Raw genomic sequence first — 26720 nt, forward strand, 5'->3', positions numbered from 1 at the left:
GCCAGAAGTGAGTGGCAAAATATATTCAAAGTCTTGAAATGGGAAAATCTGCAACCTAGAATACTCTACCCAGCAAGATTATCATTTAGAAGAGGAGGAGAAATAAAGAATTTCTCAGACAAGCAAAAACGAAAAGAAAACAGCAATACTAAACCTATCTGAAAAGAAATACTGAAAGGTCTTCTCTAAATAGAAAACAAACAAAAAGATACAGGAAGGACGAAAACACTATTGGAAAGTAAATCACTTAAATTAGCCAGTATACAGATCAAAAAGAAAAAAATCTAAAACCAATTTGTGAAAGCGATGATAAAACAAGGAACAGCGAAAGGATAAACATGAAGACGTAAAAAAAAAAAAAGGACATCAAAACCATAAAAGGTGGGGAAGGAAAGTAAGAAAATATAGACTTTTTTAAGAATGTGTTTGGGCCTATATGACTATCAGTCTAAAACAAGCAGATACAGGAAGGGGTTCATATCATACTTGAAAAACAGGGCAATTGCAAGTCAAAAACATACAATAGATTCACAAAAACCAGAAAGAAAACACAAGCATAAAGGGAAATCCTCAAACCACGAAAAGAAAGGAAGAAGAAACATATAGAATCAACTTGAAAACAAGATTTAAAATGGCAATAAATACATATGTATCGATAATGACCTTAAATGTCAATGGACTGAATGCTCCAATAAAAAGACACAGGACTTCCCTGGTGGCGCAGTGGTTAAGACTCCGTGCTCCCAATGCAGGGGGCCTGGGTTCAATCCCTGGTCAGGGAACTAGGTCCCACATGCATGCTGCAACTAAGAAGCCCACCTGCCGCAACTAAGGAGCCAATGTGCTGCAACTAAGACCCAGCACTACCAAATAAATAATTAATTTTAAAAAAACCCACAGTGGCAGACTGGATTAAAAAAACAAGAGGCTACAATATGCTGCCTACAAGAGACCCACCTTAGGGCAAAGGACACACATAGATGGAAAGCGAGGGGATGGAAAAAGGTATCATGCAAACAGAAGTGACAAAAAGTAGCAGTTGCAATACTCATAACAGACAAAATAGACTTTAAAACAAAGATCATAAAGAAATATAAAGAAGGACACTATATAATGGTAAAAGGATCAACACAAGAAGAGGCTTTTACACGCATCAACATATATGCACGTAATATAGGACCACCCAAATACATAAAACAAATACTAACAGACATAAAGGGAGAAATTGATGGGAATACAATAGTAGTAGGAGATTTTAACACACACTAACATCAATGGACAGATCTTCTAGACAAGATCAATAAGGCAACAGAGGTCCTAAATGATACAGTAGAAAAGTTAGAATTAATTGATATTTTCAGGACATTACATCCAAGAAAAAGAACAGAATATGCATTCTTTTCAAGTGCACATGGACCATTCTCTAAGACTGACCACATACTAGGGCACAAAACTAACCTCAACAAATTTAAGCGTACAGAAATTAATTCAAGCATCTTCTCTGACTACAACAGCATGAAACTAGAAATCAAGCACAGAAAAAGAAATGAGAAAAAAACGATTACAAAGAGACTAAACAACATGTTACTAAAAAACCAATGGGTCAACGAGGAAATTAAAAACAAAATTAGGGACTTCCCTGGTGGTCCAGTGGTTAAGACTCCACGTGCCCAATGCAGGGGGCCTGGGTTCAATCCCTGGTCAGGGAACTAGATCCCGCATGCTGCAACTAAAGATCCCACACACGGTAACAAAGATGCCACGTGCCACAACCAAGACTTGGTGCAACCAAATAAATTAATAAATGAATATTAAAAAAAAGGAAAAAAAATACCTTGACACAAATGGCAATGAAAACACAACCATACAAAATCTATGGGACATGGCAAAAGCAGTTCTTGGAGGGAAGTTCATAGCGATACGGGCTTTCCTCAAAAAAACAAAAAAAAAATCTCAAATAACCTCATATACCACCTAAAAGAATTAGAAAAAGAACAAACAAAACTGAAAGTCAGCAGAAGGAAGGAAATAATAAAGATCAGGGAGGAAATGAATAAAATAGAGATTTAAAAAACAATAGGAAAAAATCAGTAAAAATAAGAGCTGGTTCTTTGAAAGGGTAAACAAAATTAACAAACCTCTGGCCAGGCTCACCAAGAAGAGAAGAGAGACAATCCAAATAAACAAAATAAAAAAATGAAAAAGGAGAAACCTCAACTGATACTTCAGAAATACAAAAAACCGTAAGACAATACTATGAACAATTATATGCCAACAAATTCAACAACGTAGAAGAAACGGACAACTTTCTAGAAACATGCAGCCCACCAAAATGGAATCAAGAAGAAATAAATAATTTGAACAGACCGATCACTAGAAGTGAAATAGAATCCATAGTCAAAAAACTTCCTACAAACAAAAGTCCAGGACCAGATGGCTTCACACGCTAATTCTACCAAACATACAAAGAAGAACTTATACTGATTCTTCTCAAACTCTTCCAAAAACTTGAGGTGGGAACACTCCCAAAGACATTCTATGAAGCCACCATCACCCTGACACCTAAACCAGACAAAGACACCACCAAGAAGGAAAATTACAGGCCAATATCTTTGATGCATGCAGATGCAAAAATCCTCAACAAACTATTACCAAACCAAATCCAACAACACATAAAAAAGATCATACACCACGACCAAGTGGGATTCATCCCAACTTCACAAGGATGGTTCAACATACGCAAATCAATCAATGTGATACACCACATCAACAAAAGACAAAAACCACATGGTCATCTCAATAGATGCAAAAAAAGCATCTGACAAAATTCAACATCCATTCATGATAAAAACTCTCACCCAAGTGGGTATAGAGGGAGCATGTCTCAACATAATAAAAGCTATCTATGACAAACCCACAGCCAATGTAATACCCAATGTAATACCCAAAAGCTGAAAGCCTTCCTACTAAAATCTGGAACAACTCAAGGATGCCCATTCTCACCTCTTCTATTCAACACAGTACTGAAAGTCCTAGCCACAGCAATCAAACAAGACAAAGAAATAAAAGATATCCAAATTGGAAGGAAAGAGGTAAAATGGTCACTATATGCAGATGACATGACACTATATTCAATATATAGAACACCCTAAGGACTCCACACAAAAACTACCAGATCTAATAAATGAATTCAGCTAAGTAGCAGGATACAAGATTAACATTCGGAAATTTGTTGCCTTTCTTTACACTAACAATGAAATAACAGAACGGGAATGTAAAAAAAAACAATACCTTTTAAAATTGCACCAGAACCCAAAAAACAAAAAAACCGAGGAATAAACATGACCAAGGAGGTGAAAGATTTATACACTGAGAACTACAAAACATAAATAAGGAAATTAAAGAGGATTCAAAGAAATAGAAAGATATCCCATGCTCTTGGATTGGAAGAATGTTGTTAAAATGGCCATATTACCCAAAGCAACCTACAGATTTAATGTGATCCCTATCAAATGACCCATGACATTTTTCACAGAACTAGAACAAATAATTCTAAAATTTACATCAAACCATAAAAGACTCAGAATTGCCAAAGCAATCCTGAGGCAAAAAAACAAGGCAGGAGGCATTTCCCTCCCAGACTTCAGACAGTACTACAAAGCTACAGTAATCAGAACAGCATAGTACTGGCACAAAAACAGACATATGGATCAATGAAACAGAAGAGAGCCCAAAAACAAACCCATACACTTATGGTCAATCTTCAACAAAGAAGGAAAGAATATACAATGGGAAAAAGACGGTCTCTTCAGCAAGTGGTGTTCGGAAAGTTGGACAGCTGCATGTAAATTAATGAATTTAGAACACACCATCTCACCATACACAAAAATAAACTCAAAATGGGTTAAAGATTTAAACATAAGACATGACACCATAAAAATCCTACGAAAAATCCTAGGGAAAACATTTTCTGACATAAATTGTAACAATGTTTTTTAGGTCAGTCTCCCAAGGCAATAGAAATAAAAACAAAAGTAAACAAATGGGACCTAATCAAACTTATAAGCTTTTGCACATCAAAGGAAACCATAAACAAGATGAAAAGACAACCCTCAGAATGGGAGAAAATATTTGCAAGCGATGCGACTAACAAGGGCTTAATCTCCAAAATATACAAACAGCTCATACAACTCGACAACAAAAGAACAAACAACACAATCGAAAAATGGGCTGAAGACCTTAATGGACATTTCTCCAAGGAAGACATACAGATGGCCACTAAAGAAAAGATGCTCTAGGTGCAAAAATTCTTAACAAAACTTTAGCAAACTGAATGTGACAATATATAAAAAGGGTACAGTGTTGGGAAAAGAGCCAGGAGGCCTGGGTGCCTAAACTGAATGAGCCGGGAATGTGAGCTGAGATCTGAGAAGTAAAGGGAACTAGATCAAGAGGGCCAGAGTGCATGTTCCAGATCACCTGACTTAATTAGTTTTATTTATTTATTTATTTTGGCCACAGCATGTGGGATCTTAGTTTCCTACCAGGGATGGAACCTGTGCCCCCTGCATTGGAAGCACAGACTCTTAACCACTGGACCGCCAGGGAAGTCCCATGACTTAATTGGTTTTAATGGTCCTGAACTGAATGGGTAATACTAATGGTGATAATTTGAGACCCCTTTATAGGCAAAAAGGGAAGATTTGCAGGGACAGTGAATACCACAGAGAGAACTGTTAACCTCAGTGTAAGGACCTGGACTTTTAATCTGAGTGAGATACTTGAGAAGCCAGTATAGGGTTTTGAGCAGAGGAGTGATATATCATTATTTGACTGTGTTTTAACACTCTACTTTGTTGAGAACATATTTTAGTAGAGTAAGGTTTGAATCAGGTAGACCAAATAATATGTAAATCAAAGTATTTTGTAAATTATAAGTTAAACATTAATGAATCACATATTGGGATAATTTATAAAAAAATAAAAGATGCTCAACATCACTAATTATCAGAGAAATGCAAATCAAAACTACAATGAGGTACCATCTCACACCACTCAGAATGGCCATCATTAAAAAGTCTACAAATAATAAATGCTGGAGATGGTGTGGAGAAGAGAATTCTCCTACACTGTTGGTGGGAATGTAAGTTGTTGCAGCCACTATGGAAAACAGTATAGCAGTTCCTTAGAAAACTAAAAATAGAATTACCATATGGTCCAGCAATCCCACTCCTGGGCATATACCCAAACAAAACTCGAATCCAGAAAGATATATGCACCCCTATGTTCATAGCAGCACTATTCACAATAGCCAAGACAAGGAAACAACCTAAATGTCCATCGACAGACGAAAGGATAAAGAAGATGTGGTGCATATATACAATGGAATACCACTCAGCCATAACAAAGAACAAAATAATGCCATCTGCAGCAACACAGATGGACCTAAAGATTATCATACTAAGTACGTCAGAAAGAGAAAGACAAAGTCCATACGATATCACTTGAATGGGGAATCTAAAATATGGCACAAAGGAACCTATATATGAAACAGAAACAGACTCACAGACATAGAAAACAGACTTGTGGTTGCCAAGGGGGAAGTGGGGAGGGAGAGGGATGGACTACGAGTCTGGGGTTAGTAGATGCAAACTATTACATTTAGAATGAATAAACAACAAGGTCCTACTGTAGAGCACAGCAAACTACATCCAATCTCCTGGGATAAACCATAATAGAAAAGAATATTAAAAAAATGTATATATGCATATAACTGAGTCACTTTGCTCTACAGCAGAAATTAGCTCCACATTGTAAATCAACTATACTCCAATAAGAAAAAAAAAAAGACTTCCCAATATAACACAGGGAATAGAGCCAATACTCCATAATAACTATAAATGGAGTATAACCTCTAAAAATAGTAACTTCTATAATATTGTACATCAACTGTACTTCAATAAAAAAAGAATGTTATATAAACTAGCTATTATAGTATGTAATCTTAGGATTGATTCTTCTCACTAAGCTAATTCCGTGGAGATCTATGCTAACTGTTGCATGTATCAATAGTCTGTTTCACGTAATTGCTGAGTGGTAGTTCACGGTATAGATTTGCCATCATCTGTTTAACCATTCACTAACTGAAGGATACCTGGGTTGTTTCAAACTTCTGGCTATCATGAATAAAGCTTCTATAACCAAAAAAAAAACCAAGACTTGCCAAGCCAGAAAGAACCTCAGAGCTGGTTGACTCTACATCCTTATTTTAGACTGTTCTACCTTGGAGCCTCCTGCTTCAGTATAAGGCAGGGCCAAAGTCAGGACACCAGTTTCTAGACTCTTAAGACTATTAATATATATATATATATATATATATATATGTTTTTTTTTTTGCAGTACACGGGCCTCTCACTGTTGTGGCCTCTCCCATTGCGGAGCACAGGCTCTGGACGCACAGGCTCAGCGGCCATGGCTCACGGGCCTAGCCGCTCCGCGGCATGTGGGATCTTCCCGGACCGGGGCACGAACCCGTGTCCCCTGCATCGGCAGGCGGACTCTCAACCACTGCGCCACCGGGGAAGCCCTTAAGCTAATACTCTTTTACCTCCGTTCTCTAACTACGAAAGGGTTTTCTCAATCTGAGGCAATTGATGGAATCAGTATAATTCAAAAAAAAAGTAATAACTTTTTCACATTGCATAAGAGGGAAAAAAAAAGCAAATTTTAAGAAGTTACTTATTTTAAACCTGAGGCAATCCTAAACTTCATAAATTAAGGATTCACTTATGGGCTTAGCTCTGACTTTGCAATTAGTTATCCTGAAATTTTTAATAAATGGAACTCAGAACCTGAAAATCTTTCTGATACAAAAATGAGGCACTGTATCTGTATGTGTGGTTCTATCATAAAATAAAAATATCCTAATTTGTAACTGCTTTATTTTTTACAACAGTGGGTATGTTTTGCCAAAACTAAACTTTCTACATTTTGAACTTATAAAAACAAGTATTAATATTTAAACTTACATTCAAAAGATGGTTCAAATTCCTCATGATCCTTAAAAGCTAGCTTGTCCGGATTTGAAAATTCACTTTTGTCCTGAAGTTCTGTTTGTCTTTGATAAAGACTGGATGGGAAGAATAAAATTCAAGAATGTGAAGCTTTAATAATATAAGACACAAGAGCACAGGGTGATGAAAAAGCCTTCTGTGACTCGAGAAAATGCTTTAGAAAATTAAATTTTCGTGGTCTCATAGACAGTAAGAGCTACGGTGCACTGGGCGCTCTCCATGCACCAGGCATCATTTCAAACAGTTAATACACTTTAACTCAGTCACTCCTCCAGACCACCTCATGCTGTGAGCTAGGTACTACCACTGTTAACAAAGAATAACGCTGCACTCTCAAGGCTGTTCCTAGGAGGAATTTTTTTATTTTTTTTAAAGAACTACAAAAATTTTTGACAGCAGGTTTTTGAAAAGCTGTGTACACCTTTAGCATAAGCCAGCTGAAGATGCAACACACCACAGTACCCCACCTTGGCCCATGTGTGTCCTGCCTCTCCTCTTGGCTTTAGCACAGAACTAGTGATATAAAAAATATTACATACTTGAGGACCAGGACAGGCACATGTGGCAGTTTTCAACTCTGTACAGTAGAACTGCATCAACACATTGATGCCTAGGCCTGAGCCCAGAATGAAGGAGTCAGAATCTCCTGCCACGGGGACTGGGCACAGGCAGGAGTCCCCCACGTGACTCGAATCCCAGCCTGCCCCTCCCTCCCCCGAGCTTCTCAACACACCCACCGCATCCTGCTTCAGCCATCATATCCTAGGACCCACTACCACTTTCGAATTTATTTCAATGATTTACAAAGTGGAACCTTATTTGCTTATATTTAAATGCCTGAATATTTGTGACTTTTTTTTTTTTTTTTTTTTTTAAATTTATGGCTGCGTTGGGTCTTCGTTGCTGTGCACGGGTTCTTATTGTGGTTGCTTCTGTTGTTGCAGAGCACGGGCTCTAGGCACACGGGCTTCAGTAGCTGTGGCTCGAAGGCTCTAGGGCACAGGCTCAGTACTCATGGCGCACGGGCTTAGTTGCTCTGTGGCATGTGGGATCTTCCCAGACCAGGGCTCGAACCCGTGTCTCCTGCATTGGCAGGCGGATTCTTAACCACTGCACCACCAGGGAAGCCCCTTGTGACTTTTTAATGATGTATGAAACTATTTTAAGTTTACACTGAAGTTATTTGCTTTTGCAGAGTCTGTACATCTGTTTTATCTTTATAAACCAAGTCTATTCATGGAACTATGCAAATGCTTATTAATACCATAGTACATATTCTTTTTTTTTTTTTTTTTTTTTTTTGTGGTACGCGGGCCCCTCACTGTTGTGGCTCCTCCCGTCGCAGAGCACAGGCTCCGGGCGCGCAGGCTCAGTGGCCATGGCTCACGGGCCCAGCCGCTCCGCGGCATGTGGGATCTTCCCGGACCGGGGCACGAACCCGCATCCCCTGCATCGGCAGGCGGACTCTCAACCAGTGCGCCACTAGGGAAGCCCATCCATAGTACATATTCTATACATCAAGTTTAGCAAATGAGTAAAAATTACTCGTTTGCTAAAAGAAGTCTTTTTTCCCCCAGGTAATTCAGATGGTTCCCAAAGATCACACATCTCACAATCTGACTGCAAGTTCTACACTGCCATGTAGTCTTTAATATCACCTAAAAGACCCAAACATGCCATGACCGAGATCATAGGCAGCAACCAGCCTTGGCAGAGGCTGGGAAGAAGGCGGTACATACCCGGCCTTCTGCTCCGCAGGGCTGGAGAGCGAGTGCACGGAAAGGCTGTGCCTGGACTCGGCAGGCAAAGGCTGCAGCGTTCTGTCGGGACAGGGGACAGCGGCCGGGGACTGGCCCAGACCTACAAGGCAGGAGGAACCAGGGTGAGCATGTTACAGACTATGTGGAGAAGACAGCAGTGTGGTTTCTAAAGAGTTCTATTACTTTGACAATGAATTCTATCATCCTTGCAAACAGTGGAGTATGTGTAAATGATCCACAGAACTGACAATTCAGGCACCTGAATGAAACTGCAGCGGTAACAAGAAAACACATGAAACTAACCGGCAGCCAAGGAAAAGCCACTGTCATTCTCTGAACACCTTTCTGTGCCAAGCAATACTCTGGCACTTGCTGCTCTATCCCATGGCCTCCCACACCAACTGTGACTCGGGGGAGACGCCGTGGTTCCCCAGGAGCCCGCGGTTCAAAGGCAGGGCTCTCCTGGGCCCGGCTCCCACGACCTGCTGCTGTGCTGGCTGCACTCCTGCGGTCCTCATCCTGGGCCAATGAGGACCAACCCACCCACATCCAGAGCATCCCGCAACCCCTGTGGCAGTAGCTTACCTTCCAGGTACATCTCACTATCAAGGCTTCTCCTTGCTTTGGGGAGGGAAGAGGAGGAGAGGCGTCTGGAGGCCGTGTCCTTGTGTGACATTGAGGGTGTGCTGCCTGGCACATCAGATACCTCACTCTCGTCCCCTCTGTGCACATTCAACAGAGGCTGCTGAGAGGCAACTCTGGCCTCTGCAAAAACACACCTCTCAGGAGCACCTGCAGGGACGTTCTTGAGAGCTCTCAGCAGGTTCAGGGTGGGCTGGCTCCTGGTTGCCGATGGGCTCTTGGCGGGGCACCGACTGACCCTTCGATGGTAGTTTTGGAAAGCTTTTTCCAAGTGCTCGGCCTCTCGCTCCAGCTCTCTCACCCTTGCCGTAGTATTGGCTACAAACTCAAGGTCGGAATCGGGGGAACTACTCTCTGTGTTGGCATTTGGGTAACTGGGCATCTGTGGTATAACTGGGCGTGCCATCAGTTCCTCTTGTCTCAGAGGATTTTTCAAGAAATCCCTGCTTAGGTCGTCATCACGAGGTCCCTCCTTGCCACTCATTAACCCACTGATGGAGTGATTTAACAAAGAGTGCTTCGTGTTGCGGTACACTTCGTTCTCCAGAGCTACGGGTTACAAACAGACAGACAGTGTGAGACAGGAAGGGAAAAGGTGGAGAATCAAATTAAAATATATTGAGAATTTCTTTTCTGAAAAATCAAAGTAATAAGGGCAAACTGGGACATTAAACAGTTTGTGGAGGGAGCAATCAAGATGGTGGAAGAGCAGGACATGGAGCTCACCTCCTCCCACAAATACATCAAAAATATATCTACATGTGTAACGATTCTCACAGAATATCTACGGAACGCTAGCAGAAGACCTGAGACATCTGAAAGAGCAAGAAGATCTCCATGCAACCAGGTAGGACAAAAAAAAAAAGAAAGTGAGAAAGGAATCGGGACAGGACCTGCACCCTGGGAGGGAGCTGTGAAAGAAGCCAGGTTCCTGCACCCCAGGACGTCCCTTCACCAGTGTGGAGATCAGCCGGGACAGAGAGCTTCAGAGGAGAACGCAGCAACCAGTCTGCAGCAGCTAGGCTGGAGAGAGACCTTGCACAAAAGGTCTGTGCCACCGCCCTGTACTCCCCAGCCTGATATGCACGTCCGCCAGTGTGGGCTGGGGCTGGGTACTGAAGCTCACGCTTCAGAGATCAGACCCAGGGAGAGGACTGGGGTGGGCTGCGTGGAAACAGCCTGAAGGAGCTGAAGTCTGATGCAACCACACCTGAGGGTGTAGGCAGAGGAGGCCAGGTGTCACTGTTTGGGGGGTGAGCGAGGGGAGGGGTGGGACCCACCACTGCAGCCTTTTTCGCTGTGCGTGCTCTAAGGCAGCAGGACACCACCTACACGAGCTACAGGAGCAGTCTCCAGCTGCCACCACCGCTGCCCTCCCAGACTCCAGGAGTGGTCGCAAGCCACCACAGCTGCCTTCCCAGGCCCCAGGAGCATTGCAAGCTGCCCCTGCTCCCACTGTGTGCTCCAGGGGTGCACGAGACCCCACTGTTGCTGAGAACTCCAGGACTGGGCAGCAGCTGCCGCAACTGCACACCCCCTCGATCAAGGGAATAATGACCAGCACACACTGAGGAAAGAGGCGACAGGCATCCATACTAAAAATGGCTCTCATGGCAAAAAAATATGAAATCCACAGACGCTACACAGGGATGATGCCACATATAAATAGCCCTCTAAGACCACAGTAGATAACTGATTCTCCTAAACTCACAGAATAAGAGAAATATAAGTAAAATGAAGAAGCAGAGGAACCGCTCCCAGTTAAAAGACCAAGAAAATTCCCCTAAAAGAACAAACAATGAAACAGATCTCTTCAGTTTCATAGATACCAATTTCAAAAAGGAGATAAGGAAAATACTGAAGGAATTAAGAAAGGATATTGACAAAAATGCAGAGTACTGTAAAAAGGAACTAGAAACTATACAGAGGAACCAAGAAAAATTAGAAAATTCATTTGCCGAGATGAAAACTGAACTAAAGGCAATGAATAGTGGAATGAATAATGCAAAAGAACAGGCAATTCCCTGGTGGTCCAGTGGTTAGGACTCTGCGCTTTCACTGCCGAGGGTGCAGGTTCAATCCCTGGTCAAGAAACTAAGATCCCGCAAGCTGTGCAGCATGGCCACAACAGAACAAATAATGCAGAAGAATGAATAAGTGATCTGGAAGATAGAATAATGGAAATCACCCAATCAGGACAGCAGACAGAAAGCAAAATGAAAAAAAACATGAAACCAATATAAGAGAACTATGGGACAATATAAAGTGTGCCAATCTACGCATAATAGGGATTCCAGAAGTGGAAGAAAGAAAATGGTATCGAAAATGTATTTGAAGAAACTATGGCTGAAAACTTCTCAAACCTCAAGAAGTAAACAGATAACCAGGTGCAGGAGACACAGAGGGTCCCAAACAACGTAAACCCAAAGAGACCTATAGCAAGACATATTATAATAAAAATGGTAAAAGTTAAAGAGAAGATGCTAACAGCAGCAAGAGAAAAACAAGGAGTTAATTACAAGGGAACCCCCATAAAGCTATCAGCTGACTTCTCTACACAAACACTGCAGGCCAGAAGGAAGTGGCGAGGGATTGATTCAAAGTCCTGAAAGGGAAAAATCTGCAACCTAGGATACTCTACCCAGCAAAATTATCATTTAGAATACAAGGAGAGATTAAGAATTTCTCAGACAAGTGAAAACTAAAAGAATACAGCAACACTAAACCTGTCCTAAAGGAAACATTGAAAGGTCTTCTCTAAAGAAAAGAGAAAAAAGCAAATCAACTAAATAAGCCAGTACACAGATTTAAAAAGCATCAAAAAATTTCTGTGAAATGACGATAACCACAATGAACAGCAAAAGAATGAATATAAAGATGTAAAAGAGGACATCAAAATCTTAAAATGTGGGGGAGGAGATTAAGAAAATGTAGATTAGTTTTTCATTTCCTAGAATGCATTTCAGCCTATATGGCTACAAGTCTAAGCCAAGTAGATACAGAATGGGGTTAACATACTTGAAAACAGAGTAACCACAAATAAAAAACATACAAGAGATTAAAAAAAAACAAAAACAAGAGAACGCAAGCGTAATAGAAAAGAAAATCATCAAACTACACAAGGAAAAACAAAAACAAATGGACAAATATAAAATCAATGGGAAAACAAGGCTTAAAACTGCAATAAATACATATCTATCAATAACCATCTTAAGTGTAAACAGACTGCTCCAATCAAAAGACACAAAGTGGCAGATTGGATTAAAAAGAAAACAAGAGCCTACAATAGGCTAACTACAAGAGACCCACTTTAGGGCAAAGGACACACATAGATTGAAAGTGAGGGTATGTAAAAAGGTATTTCATTCAAACGGAAATGACAAGAAAGCAGGGGTTGCAATACTCACATCAGACAAAACAGACTTTAAAACAAAGGCCATAAAGAAAGATAAAGGAGGACACTATACAATGATAAAAGTATCAATACAAGAAGAGGATTTTACAGACATCAACATATATGCACCTAATACAGGAGGACCCAAAACATAAAAAAAAATACTAACAGACATAAAGGGAGAAACTGACAAGAATAATAGTAGGAGACTTTAACATCCCACTCACATCAATGGACGGATCTTGTAGACAAAAAAAAAAAAAAAATCAGTAAGGCAACAGAGATACTAAACAACACAACAGTTAGATTTAACTGATAGCTTCAGAACACTACATCCAAAACAGAACAAAAAGAAAACCAGAATACACATTCTTCGCAAGAGCACATGGAACGTTCTCTAGGATTGACCACATACTAGGGCACAAAAAAAAAGCCTCAACAAACTTAAGAGTACAGAGATTATCTCAAGCATCTTTTCTGACTACAATGGCATGAAACTAGAAATCAACCACAGAAAAAGAAATGGGAGAAAACGATTACATGGAGACTAAACAACATGCTACTAAAAAAGCAATGGATCAATGATGAAATCAAAGAAGAAATTAAAAAATACCTCGAGACAAATGACAATGAAAACAGAACCATAAAAAAATCTATGGGGGCTTCCCTGGTGGTGCAGTGGTTGAGAGTCCGCCTGCTGATGCAGGGGACACGGGTTCGTGCCCTGGTCTGGGAGGATCCCACATGCCGCGGAGCGGCTGGGCCCGTGAGCCATGGCCGCTGAGCCTGCGCATCCGGAGCCTGTGCTCTGCAACGGGAAAGGCCACAATAGTGAGAGGCCCGCGTACTGCAAAAAAAAAAAAAAAAAAAAAAAATCTATGGGACATAGCAAAAGCAGTTGTTAGAGGGAAGTTCATAGTGATACAAGCCTTCCTCAAAAAAAACAAAAAAAAGAAAAAAATGAGACAAATGTCAAATAAAAAACCTAACCTACCACTTAAAAAGTTAGAAAAAGAAGAACAAACAAAACCTGAAGTCACCAGAAGGAATAATAAAGATGAGAGAGAAAATAAATAAAATAGAGATTAAAAAAATAGAAAAAGCCAATAAAACCAAGAACTGGTTCTATGAAAGGGTAAACAAGATTGACAAACCTCTGGCCAGGCTCACTAAGAAGACAGAGAACCCAAAGAAACAAAATAAAGAAAGGAAAAAGGAGATATAACAACCAATACTACAGAAATACAAAAAACCCTAAGGGAATACTATGAACAATTATATGCTAACAAATTTGACAACCTAGAAGAACTGGACAACTTTCTAGAAACATATAGCCCTCCAAAATGGAATCAAGAAGAAATAAATAATTTCAACAGACGGATACTAGAAGTGAAACAGAATCTGTAGTCAACACACTCCCTACAAATAAAAGTCCAGGACCAGATGGCTTCACACGCAAATTCTACCAAACATACAAAGAACTTGTACTGATCCTTCTCAGACTCTTCCAAAAATCTGAGGAGGAGGGAACACTCCCAAAGACATTCTATGAAGCCACCATCACCCTGATACCAAAACCAGATAAAGACACCGCCAAAAAAGAAAACTTCAGGCCAATATCTCTGATGAATATAGATGCAAAAATCCTCAACAAACTATTAGCAAACCAAATCCAACAACACATAAAAAAGATCATACACCACGACCAAGTGGGATTCATCCCAACTCCACAAGGACAGTTCAACATACGCAAATCAATCAATATGATATACCACATCAACAAAAGACAAAAACCACATGGTCATCTCAATAGATGCAGAAAAAGCATCTGACAAAATTCAACATCCATTCATGATAAAAACTCTAACCAAGGGCTTCCCTGGTGGCGCAGTGGTTGGGGGTCTGCCTGCCGATGCGGGGGATGTGGGTTCGTGCCCCGGTCCGGGAGGATCCCGCATGCCGTGAAGCGGCTGGGCCCATGGGCCATGGCCGCTGGGCCTGCGCTTCCGGAGCCTGTGCTCCGCAACGGGAGAGGCCACAGCAGTGAGAGGTCCACATACCACAAAAAATAAACAAACAAACAAACAAAAAAAACCTCTCACCAAAGTGGGTATAGAGGGAGCATGTCTCAATATAATAAAAGCTATCTATGACAAACCCACAGCCAATGTAATACTCAACAGTGAAAAGCTGAAAGCCTTCCTGCTAAAATCTGGAACAACTCAAGGATGCCCACTCTCACCCCTTCTATTCAACATAGGACTGAAAGTTCTAGCCACAGCAATCAGACAAGACAAAGAAATAAAAGGTATCCAAATTGAAAGGGAAGAGGTAAAAATTGTCACTATATGCAGGTAACATGATACTATATACAGAAAACCCTAAAGACGTCACACAAAAACTATGAGAACTGATAAACGAATTCAGCAAGGTAGCAGGATACAAGGTTAACATACAGAAACCTGTTGCATTTCTTTACACTAACAATGAAATATCAGAAGGGAATGTACAAAAACAATACCTTTCAAAATCACACCTCAAAAAATAGAATACTTAGAAATGAACCTGACCAAGAAGGTGAAAGACTTATGCTCTGAGAACTATAAAACATTAATAAAGGAAACTGAAGATGACTCAAAGAAATGGAAAGATATCCCATGCTCTTGGATTGGAAGAATGTTGTTAAAATGGCCATACTACCCAAAGCAATCTACAGATTTAATGCGATCCCTATCAAATGACCCATGACATTTTTCACAGAACTAGAACAAATAATCCTAAAATTTACATAGAACCATAAAAGACTCAGAATTGCCAAAGCAATCCTAAGGCAAAAACACAAAGCAGGAGGCATTACCCTCCCAAACTTCAGACAATACTACAAAGCTACAGTAATCAAAATGGCATGGTATTGGGACAAAAACAGACATATGGATCAATGGAATAGAATAAAGAGCCCAGAAATAAACTCACACACCTATGGTCAATTAATCTTCGACAAAAGAGGCAAGACTATACTTATACAACGGAAAAAGGACAGACTCTTCAGCAAGTAGTGTTGGGAAGGTTGGACAGCTACATATAAATCAATGAAGTCAGAACACACCCTCTCACCATACACAAAAATAAACTCAAAATGGCCTAAAGACTTAAACATAAGACATGACACCATAAAATGTCTAGAAGAGAACACAGGCAAAACATTGTCTGACATAAATCGTACCAATGTTTTCTTAGGTCAGTCTCCCAAGGCAACAGAAATAAAAGCAAAAATAAACAAACGGGACCTAATCAAACTTACAAGCTTCTGTACACCAAAGGAAACCATAAAACAAAAGCCAACCCACAGAATGGGAGAAAATATTTGATAACGATGCGACCAACAACAGCTTGATTTCTAAAATATACACAGAGCTCATACAGTTCAACAACAAAAAAACAAACAACCCAATCGAAAAATTGGCGGAAGACCTATGTAGACATTTCTCCAAAGAAGAAATACAAATGGCCAACAGGCACATGAAAAGACACTCAACATCACTAATCATTAGAGAAATTCAAATGAAAACTACAATGAGAGGGGCTTCCCTGGTGGCGCAGTGGTTAAGAATCTGCCTGCCAATGCAGGGGACGCGGGTTCGTGCCCCAGTCCGGGAAGATCCCACATGTCATGGAGCGGCTGGGCCCGTGAGCCATGGCCGTTGGGCCTGCGGGTCCGGAGCCTGTGCTCCGCAACGGGAGAGGCCACAACCATGAGAGGCCCGCGTACTGCAAAAAAACAAAAAAACTACAATGAGGTACCACCACACACCAGTCAGAATAGCCATCATTAAAAAGTCTACAAATAACAAATGCTGGAGAGGGTGTGGAGAAAAGGGAGCCCTCCTACATTGTTGGTGGGAATGTAGGTTGGTACAGCCATTACAGTATGGAGGTTCCTCAGTAAAGTAAAAATAGAATTACCATATGATCCAGCAATCCCACTCCTGGGCACGTATACAGACAAAACTCTAACCCCAAAAGATATATGCACCCATATGTTCATAGCAGCACTATTTATGAGAACTAAGACATGGAAACCTAAATGTCCATCAACAGATGGATGGATAAAGAAGATGTGGTATATATATATACATATATATATATACACACACAATGGAATATCACTCAGCTGTAAAAAAAAAAAAAAAAAAAAAGAACAAAATAACACCACTTGCAGCAACATGGATGCAACTAGAGAATATCATACCAAGTGAAGTAAGTTAGAAAGAGAAAACAAATGCCATGTGATACCACATGTGGAATCTAAGATGTGTTCAATTGTGTCATATTTACGAAACAGAAACAGACTCATGGACAAAGAGAACAGACTTGCGGTTGCCAAGAGGGAGGGGTTTGGGGGACGGATGGAATGGGAGGTTGGGGTTAGCAGATGTAAGCTATTATACGTAGAATGGATAAACAACAAACAACAAGGTCCTACTGTATAGCACAGGGACTATATTCAGTATCCTATGATAAACCATAACGGAAAATAATATCAAAAAGAATATATATATACGTGTAACTGAATCACTCTGCTGTACAGCAGAAATTAACACTGTTAATCAACTATACTTCAATAAATAAAAATTAAAAAATAAAGGTTTGGGGCTTCCCTGGTGGCGCAGTGGTTGCGAGTCCGCCTGCCAATGCAGGGGACACGGGTTCGTGCCCCGGTCCGGGAAGATCCCACATGCCGTGGAGCTGCTGGGCCCGTGAGCCATGGCCGCTGAGCCTGGGCGTCTGGAGCCTGTGCTCCACAACAGGAGAGGCCACAACAGTGAGAGGCCCGCGTACCGCAAAAAATAAATAATAAATAAAAAAAAAAATAAAGGTTTGTGAAAGTACGGTCATACAGTAATTCTTAACATTTACTTGAGAGCTCATGTGTACCAGCTACTGCTTCACATGCCTTCATTCGTAACGCAGGTTATTATTTCACAATCCATTATGCATGACCTTGAAATCTAAAAGCTTTGAGAACTGAAAAGGTATTTACAATGTATTAGGGGACAAAGCCTAACCAGACTTGAACTCATGTGGTTGAAAAACCTGACCTGAGCTGATACAAACCCATTTATAATCTTTAATTATTTCACCCAGCATGAATGTTCACACATTTGACTTCAGAATAATGAACGCGGCGCACTATAGGATGCTGCCCCTGAACTCCCAGGGCTGCGGCAAAATCCACTGCATATGGCCTGAGTCTCAGATAAGGAGGACATGCGATCAGGCCACCACTGTGGGCCCAGAACTCTCACGGCTCCCACGTCACGGATGGGGGACTGTGGCTGAATCCCCCAGTTAGCGAGGCATTGAGCCACTGCGCTGGCCTAATGCAAAGCCAGCAAATGTGATCACTCCTCTCCTGCAAGGCCACCTTGATGATGCCACGGGACAGATGCTTGTGATGCCCATGTTCCAGAACCTTCCAACCTCATTAAACTATTTCTAATGATAGGAGCTTGGTACAGGTTTCAGCTGTGGGCAGTTTGGCAAAGGCAGAATTGTGGAGAGAAAATGAGGAACGGGAACGAGTGGAGATGAGTAAAGAGACCACAATAAAAGTGGCATGGAGAGAAGGGGCCAAGGGCCTGAGTGGGAAGAAGGAACTGAGGAAGGCTCAAAATCACGAACACTCAGGAACTTCCCCTGAGCTTGAAAGCAGCTGAAGGAAGTGTGTAAGCCTCGGAACACTTGTTATGAAGGACGAGGGGCAGATGTCACGCAGCCACAGGAAGACGTAGTAATAAGATGGCAGCAGTGGCCATCTCCCCAGTGTTTCACATGCCCCAGGCACTGTACTGGAGCCAGTCACCTTTCCCCTTCGTCCTCCATGGCACAGAAGGTATTATTATCCTCATCACAAAGGGGGCAACTGAGGCCCAAGGAAGTTAAAAGCAACATGTCCAAGGCCAAACAACTAACTTCAAAATTGGGGTACAAAACCCATTTTCTGATTCCAGCAGCAGTGCTCTTTTTTGCCAGGGCACTCTGCTTCTCCCACAGGTATATACACCTGGCCACGGAGTATATAAAACCACTGAAGAGCAGACCGCTCTTATTAGCAGGGTAGCAAATAAAACAGGAAAGCCTAGGTCCAGGATGAATTTGGGGGCCTCTGCATCACTACCACACCTTTCCTATCTGGGGTATGAGGCTTCCCCAAGCATGGGGCATCTGTGAAAGCAAGTCACTTCAGCTGACGACCTGGCTGGTATCCATGAAACGGACAGGGAGTTTGACTTCTAAGATGGCCCATGGCTCTATGGCTTTACCCCTACTATGAGAATTACTAACAATTCAATGAGTAACAATTATTACATTTCCACAAATGTCGGAAGTTTTACACACACACACACACACACACACACAGAAGTTAAAAATGTCTCTAACCTATCTGAGTTTGTTTCAGTTGCAATTTTAAATCGGTAACCTGCATAGTTAACCTCTTGACAGAAGCATCGTATTCTAATATCTGGGCCTTCAGCTGGGCGGAGTGCTCAATCTGCAGAGAATTAGAGAAGAAAAAGAAATCAACATCAAACAAATCACAGCTCACTTCAAAGGGAACAATTCTCTCATTGGGCTTATTCTCTTTTTTTGTTTTGCCAATTCTGAGCAGCTTTATACCCGTAACCCACAGGGTCCCTTTAAAATGACGACTGATAACGCAAGTTTCCATTTCTTCTTACACGCACGTCCGAGCAGCTACTCCAGGGCATGGGAAGACACCAGAGAGAGGGCAGCAGTATTTCCAAGTCACAGGGTGAGAATCGAGACACTTCCACTGTGAGCACCATCAGGACTTGGAAAATTTTGTGTTTAAGTGAGTTTGCTTGCCTCTGGATTTTGTAACTATTATGAATATAAAGTCACATGACCACTGGACAGTTCTCTCAGATGAGAAAGGACACCCTTTAGCACCTTTGGGGATACTTGATGTTAAAATAAATCCCACTTACACCAGCGTGGCGTGTGCCAAGTTCACACGTCTATGCAGTGGACTGGCCAGACCCCTGGGTGCTCAAGGAGAAATACTCACTTCACTTTGCAGCTGTTTTTGCAGAGCTTGTTTCTGGGTTTCAAACTCCTTATGCTCCAAGATGATAGCATTTTCTGCTTTCTTTAATTCTTTCTGAAAAATCAGCAGTTTAGGAGATGGCTCAGCTACGCCTAAGAAGGTAGAAGAGCCTGGTCGTTAGCAACCTGAAGTGTTCTCATTTCGCTTGACTTTTTTTTTTTTAATTGAAGTTTAGTTAATTTACAATGTTGTGCTAGTTCCAAGTGTACAGCAAAGTGACTAAGTTATACATATACATAATATATATTCTTTTTCAGATTCTTTTCCATTATAGGTTATCACAAGATATTGAGTATTCTTTCCTGTGGTATACAGTAGGTCCTTGTTTACCTTTTTTTAAAAAATTGGGATACAGCTGCTTTACAATGTTGTGTTAGTTTCTGCTGTACAGCAAAGTGAGTCAGTTATACATATACCCACTCTTTTAGATTTCCTTCCCATTTAGGTCACCACAGAGCACTGAGTTCCCTGTGCTATACAGTCAGTTCTCATTAGTTACCTATTTTATACATAGTAGTATATATATGTCAATCCCAATCTCCCAATTCATCCCACACCCCCTTTCCCCCTTGGTAACCGTAAGTTTGTTTTCTACATCTGTGTCTCTGTTTCTGCTTTGAAAACAAGGTCCCATCTTACCATTTTTCTAGATTTCACATAAGCAATATTATATTTGTCTTTCTCTTTCTGACTTCTGCCGCTTGACTTTTAAAAGCAGCCAAACAAGTTTCAAATTGTTCTTCTTTTTTGTATGCATACAATATTGTATTAATTCTATCAAATGGACTACAAGCAATCCTGACTCACAAATTTCAAAACAAAATAATTTAATGCACATAAATGCAAATTTTACTCTTCTCATGTCCTTCTCCATGTAATACAGTTCTTTCAAATCCTCACATTAACTTGAAAGCCCGCCTCTTCTCCCTACAGAGGCAGATAAGGAGTGCTCTAGCAAAACCTGTCAATGACTGCCCTGAGGTCCAATTCGATCTGTACATCTGTCAGCAGCTCTCAGGGTCCAGGCAGCAAACAGACGGCACGCCCAATTCAGGTCATCGGAGAACCCTTCAATAAAGACTGACTTAGGGGCCTCCCTGGTGGCGCAAGTGGTTGAGAGTCCGCCTGCCGATGCAGGGGATACGGGTTCGTGCCCCGGTCTGGGAGGATCCCATATGCCGCGGAGCGGCTGGGCCCGTGAGCCATGGCCGCTGAGCCTGCGCGTCCGGAGCCTGCGCGTCCGGAGCCTGTGCTCCGCAACGGGGGAGGCCACAACAGTGAGAGGCCCGCATACCGCAAAAAAAAAAAAAAAAAAAAAAAAGACTGACTTAGGCTGGGTCCGTAGCCACAAAGGATGGCATAGTTCCCTACGCTACTAGCGGTGCCATGCTGTTTGTAGCCCTTGGGCCTAGAGGGCCGGGGAGGCAGGAACTCCCAGAACTGGAGAGAGCGAGCTGCTGCAGAATGCTAGACAGGCCATCCCACAAGCACTCGGATCTTGCATGGCTGAAAGGCACAGGGCCAGCCCAGGGATGCTGTACATGGAGGCGGCAGGAGGGCAAACAACCTTGACCTCTCTCCTCCCTCCCTCCCAGTGCTTGCGTGCACTCGGCACACCTGACCAGCAGTCAGAGGGCAAGGGAAGCCCGGTACCATCTGGAGGGGCAAATTTGGACAGTTTAAAAATGTTTCTTCAGGACTGGCGGGAGAGACAAGATGGTGGAGTAAAAGGACTTCAGCTCACCTCCCCTCGTGAAAACACCAAAATCACAACTAACTGCTAAACAACCATGGACAAAAAAGACTTGAACCTTCCAAAAAAGATATTCTACATCCACAGACAAAGAAGAAGCCACAGTGGGACAGTAGGAAGGGCACTTTTGCATTATAATCAAATCCCTACCTTCCAGGTGGGCGATCCACAAACTGGAAAATAATTCTATCACAGAGGTTCTCCCACATGAGTGAGAGTCTGGAGCCCCACGTCAGGCTCCCCAGCCTGGGGGCCTGGCATCAGGAGGAGGAGCCCCTAGAGCATTTGGCTTTGAAGGCCAGTGGGGCTTGAGTGCAGGAGCTCCTCAGGACTGAGGGAAACAGACGGCCCTCTTGGAGGCCACACACAAGGTTTCATGTGCACTGGGACCCAGGGCAAAGCAGTGACTCCATAAGAGCCCGGGCCAGACCTACCTGCGGGTACTGTAGGGTCTCTGGGAGAGTGGGGGGTCGGCTGTGGCTCACCGTGGGGCCCAAAGGAAAACTCTTGGGTGTGAGCTCTCCCGGTGGGGGTGGCAGCGGCGGGGGGGGGGGGGGGGGGGAGGTCTCCATTTTGGCACCAATGATCAGCCCCACCCAACAGCCTGCAGGCCCAGTCCTGGGACACCTCAGGCCAAACAATGAACAGGGTGGGAACACAGCCCCACCCATCAGGAGACAGGCTGTCTAAAGTTGTCCTGAGCCAAAAGCCACCTATAAACACACCCCTTGACATGGCCCTGTCCACCAGGGGGACATGACACAGCTCCACCCACCAGTGTGCAGGCACCAGTTCCTCCCACCAGAAAGCCTGCACAAGCCTCTGGACCAACCTCACCCACCAGGGGACACACACCGGAACCAAGAAGAATTACAATCCTACAGCCTGAGGAATGGAGACCACAAAAACACAGCAAGTGAGACAATACCAGACAGTGGAGAGAGATCTTCCAGACTAAGGAACAAGATAAAACCCCAGAAGAACAACTAAGTGAAGCGGAGATAGGCAACCTACCTGAAAAAGAATTCAGAGTAATGATAGTAAAGATGATCCAAGACCAAGAGGAAAAACAATGGAGACACACACCAAGAGGATACAAGAAATATTTAATAAAGAGTTAGAAGCTTTAATGAACAGAGATGAACAATACAATAACTGAAATGAAAAATATACTAGAAGGAATCAATAGCAGAATAAATGAGGCAGAAGAACGAATAAGTGAGCTGGAAAACAAATTGGTGGAAATCACTGCTGAGGAACAGAATAAAGACAGAAGAATGAAAAGAAATGAGGCCAGTCTAAGAGACTTCTAGGACAACATTAAATCCACAACATTGGCATTAAAGGGGTCCCAGAAGGAGAAGAGAGAGAGAAAGGGGCTGAGAAAATATTTGAAGAGCTAACAGCCAAAAACTTCCCTAACATGGGAAAGGAAACACTCACTCAAGTCCAGGAGGCACAGAGAGTGCCATACAGGATAAACCCAAGGAGGAACACACCGAGACACATATTAATCAAACTGACCAAAAAATTAAGACAAAGAGAAAATATTAAAAGCAACAGAGAAAAGCAACAAATAACATACAAGGGAATCCCCATAGGTTATCAGCTGATTTTTCAGCAGGAACTCTGCAGACCAGAAGGGAATGGCAAGATATATTTAAAGTGATGAAAGAGAAAAACCTACAACCAAGAATACTCTACCCAGCAAGGCTCTCATTCAGATTCAGTGGAGAAATCAAAAGCTTTACAGACAAGCAAAAGCTAAGAGAATTCAGCATCACCAAACCAGCTTTACAACAAATACTAAAGGAACTTCTCTAGGCAGAAAAGGCCACAACTAGAATCAAGAAAATTATGAATGGGAAAGCTCATTGGTAAAGGCAAACATAAAACAAAGGTAGGAAATCACCCACACACAATATGATATCAAAACCAGCAATCATGGGAAGAGGAGAGTATGAATGCAGGATACTGGAAATGCACTGGAAATTAAGAGACCAGCAACTTAAAGCAATCTTGTACATATACAGACTGCTATATCAAAACCTCATGGGAACCACAAACCAAAAATGTACAATAGATACACGCACAAAAAAGAAAAAGCAATCCAAACACAACACTAAAGACAGACAGACATCAAGTCACAAGAGAACAAAAGAGGAAGGGAAGAAAAAAGACCTTCAAAAATAAAGCCAAAACAATTAACAAAATGTCAGTAAGTACATATCAGTAATTACCTTAAATGTAAATGGATTAAATGCTCCAACCAAAAGATAGACTGGCTGAATGGATACAAACACAAGACCCATATATATGCTGTCTACAAGAAACCCACTTCAGATCTAGGGACACATACAGACTGAAAGTGAGGGGATGGTAAAATGTATTCCATGCAGATGGAAATCAAAAGAAAGCTGGAGTAGCAATAATCATATCAGACAATATAGACTTTAAAATAAAGACTATTACAAGAGACAAAAAGGGACAGTACATAATGATCAAGGGATCAATCCAAGAAGAAGATATAACAATTTTAAGTACTTATGCACCCAACATAGGAGCAATATAGAAGGCAAATGCTCACAGCCATAAAAGGAGAAATTGACAGTAACACAATGATAGTGGGGGACTTTAACACCTCACTTTCATCAATGGATGGATCATACAGGCAGAAGATCAATAAGGAAACACAGGCCTTATGGGACACATTAGACCAGATGGATTTAATTGATATTTATAGAACGTTCCATCTGAAAGCAGCAGAGTACACGTTTTTCTCAAGTGCACATGGAACATTCTCCAGGATAGACCACATGCTTCGTCACAAAGCAAGCCTCGGTAAATTTAAGAGAAGTGAAATCGTATCAAGCATCTTCTCCTACCACAACGCTATGAGATTAAAAATCGACTACAACAAAACAATGAAAAAACACAAACACATGGAGGCTAAACAATATGTTACTAAACAACCAATGGATCACTGAAGAAATCAAAGAGGAAATTAAAAAATACCTAGAGACAAATGAAAACGAAAACACGACAATCCAAAACCTACGAGATGCAACAAAAGGAGTTCTAAGAGGGAAGTTTATAGCAATACAATCTTACCTCAAGAAACAAGAAAAATCTCAAACAACCTAAGGTTACACCTAAAGCCACTAGAGAAAGAAGAACAAACAAAACCCAAAGTTAGTAGAAGGAAAGAAATCATAAAGATCAGAGCAGAAATAAATGAAAGAGAGATGAAGGAAACAACAGAAAAGATCAATGAAACTAAAGGACGGTTCTTTGAAAAGATAAAGAAGATTGATAAACTTTTAGCCAGACTCATCAAGAAAAAAAGGGAGGGCTCAAATCAATAAAATTAGAAACAAAAAAGAAGTTACAACTGACACCACAGAAATACAAAGGATCATAAGAGACTACTACAAGCAACTATCTACCAATAAAATGGACAACCTAGAAGAAATGGACAAATTCTTAGAAAGGTGAAATCTTCCAAGACTGAACCAGGAAGAAATAGAAAATAAGAACAGACCAATCACAAGTATTGAAATTAAAACTGTGATTAAAAGACTTCCAAGAACATAACCATCCCAAACTTCAGACAATACTACAAAGCTACAGTAATCAAAACAGCATGGCATTGGCACAAAAACAGACATATGGATCAATGGAACAGAACAGAGAGCCCAAAAATAAACCCACACACCTATGGTCAATTGATCTTCGACAGAGGAGGCAAGAATATACAACGGAAAAAAGACAGACTCTTCAGCAACTGGTGTTGGGCAAGTTGGACAGCTGCATGTAAATCAATGAAGTTACAACACGACCTCTTACCATACACAAAAATAAACTCAAAATGGCTTAAAGACTTAAACATAGGCTATGACACCATAAAATGTCTAGAAGACAACAGGGGCAAAACATTCTGACATAAATCATACCAACGTTTTCTTAGGTCAGTCTCCCAAGGCAATAGAAATAAAAGCACAAGTAAACAAATGGGACCTAATCAAACTTACAAGCTTCTGCACAGCAAAGGAAACTGTAAATGAAACAAAAAGACAACCTACAGAATGGGAGAAAATATTTGCATATGATGCGAGTGTTAAGGGCTTAATTTCCAAAATATACAAACAGCTCACACAGCTCGACAACAAAAGAACAAACAACGGAATCAAAAAATTGGCAGAAGACTGAAGTAGATATTTCTTCAAAAAATAAATACAGGGGGCCAATAGGCACATGAAAAGATGCTCAATACGGCTAACTATTAGAGAAAGGCAAATCAAAACTACAATGAGGTACTATCGCACAGCAGTCAGAATGGCCATTATTAAAAAGTCTACAAATGACAAATTGCTGGAGAGGATGTGGAGAAAAGGGAACCCTCCTACACTGTTGGTGGGAATGTAAGTCGATGCAGCCACTGTGGAAGACAGTATGGAGGTTTCTCAGAAAACTAAAAATAGAATTACCATATGATCCAGCAATCCCACTCCTGGGCATATATCTGGAGAAAACTCTAATTAAAAAAGATACATGCACCCTTATGTTCAAAGCAGCACTATTCACGATAGCCAAGACATGGAAACAACCTAAATAGCCATCAAGAGATGAATGGATAAAAGATGATGTGGTACACATATACAATGGAATATTACTCAGCCATGAAAAAGAATGACATAATGCCATTTGCAACAACACAGATGCAACTAGAGATTATCATACTAAGTGAAGTAAGTCGGAAAGAGAAAAACAAATACCATATGATATCACTTCTATGTGCAATCTAAAACATGACATGTAAAGCAACTATACTCCAATAAAAATTAACTTTAAAAAAGTAAAATAAAAGGTTAAGTGACTTGAAAGAAGTAAAAAATAAAATAAAATATGACAGCTATCTATGAAAGAGAAACAAAATCAGGGACATAGAGAATAGACTGGTGGTTGCCAA

The 26720-nt window shown here is 41.3% G+C and overlaps 1 protein-coding gene across 4 annotated transcripts in view; it reads right to left on the reverse strand.

Annotated features, from left to right (window-relative positions):
• OFD1 (OFD1 centriole and centriolar satellite protein) overlaps positions 1-26720 on the reverse strand; it is a 64656-nt gene that overhangs the window by 7394 nt on the left and 30542 nt on the right. For all 4 annotated transcript variants that reach the window (XM_060086953.1, XM_060086954.1, XM_060086952.1 and 1 more), the window contains exons 14-18: positions 19960-20090; positions 19311-19422; positions 9419-10024; positions 8813-8933; positions 7029-7129 (exon numbers count right to left, since the gene is read on the reverse strand). In XM_060086953.1, the coding sequence (XP_059942936.1) occupies positions 7029-7129; positions 8813-8933; positions 9419-10024; positions 19311-19422; positions 19960-20090 (1071 nt within the window). The remainder of the gene's footprint in view (positions 1-7028; positions 7130-8812; positions 8934-9418; positions 10025-19310; positions 19423-19959; positions 20091-26720) is intronic.

The sequence above is a fragment of the Mesoplodon densirostris genome, chromosome X (genome assembly GCF_025265405.1).
Source record: "Mesoplodon densirostris isolate mMesDen1 chromosome X, mMesDen1 primary haplotype, whole genome shotgun sequence".
Lineage (NCBI taxonomy): Eukaryota > Metazoa > Chordata > Mammalia > Artiodactyla > Ziphiidae > Mesoplodon > Mesoplodon densirostris.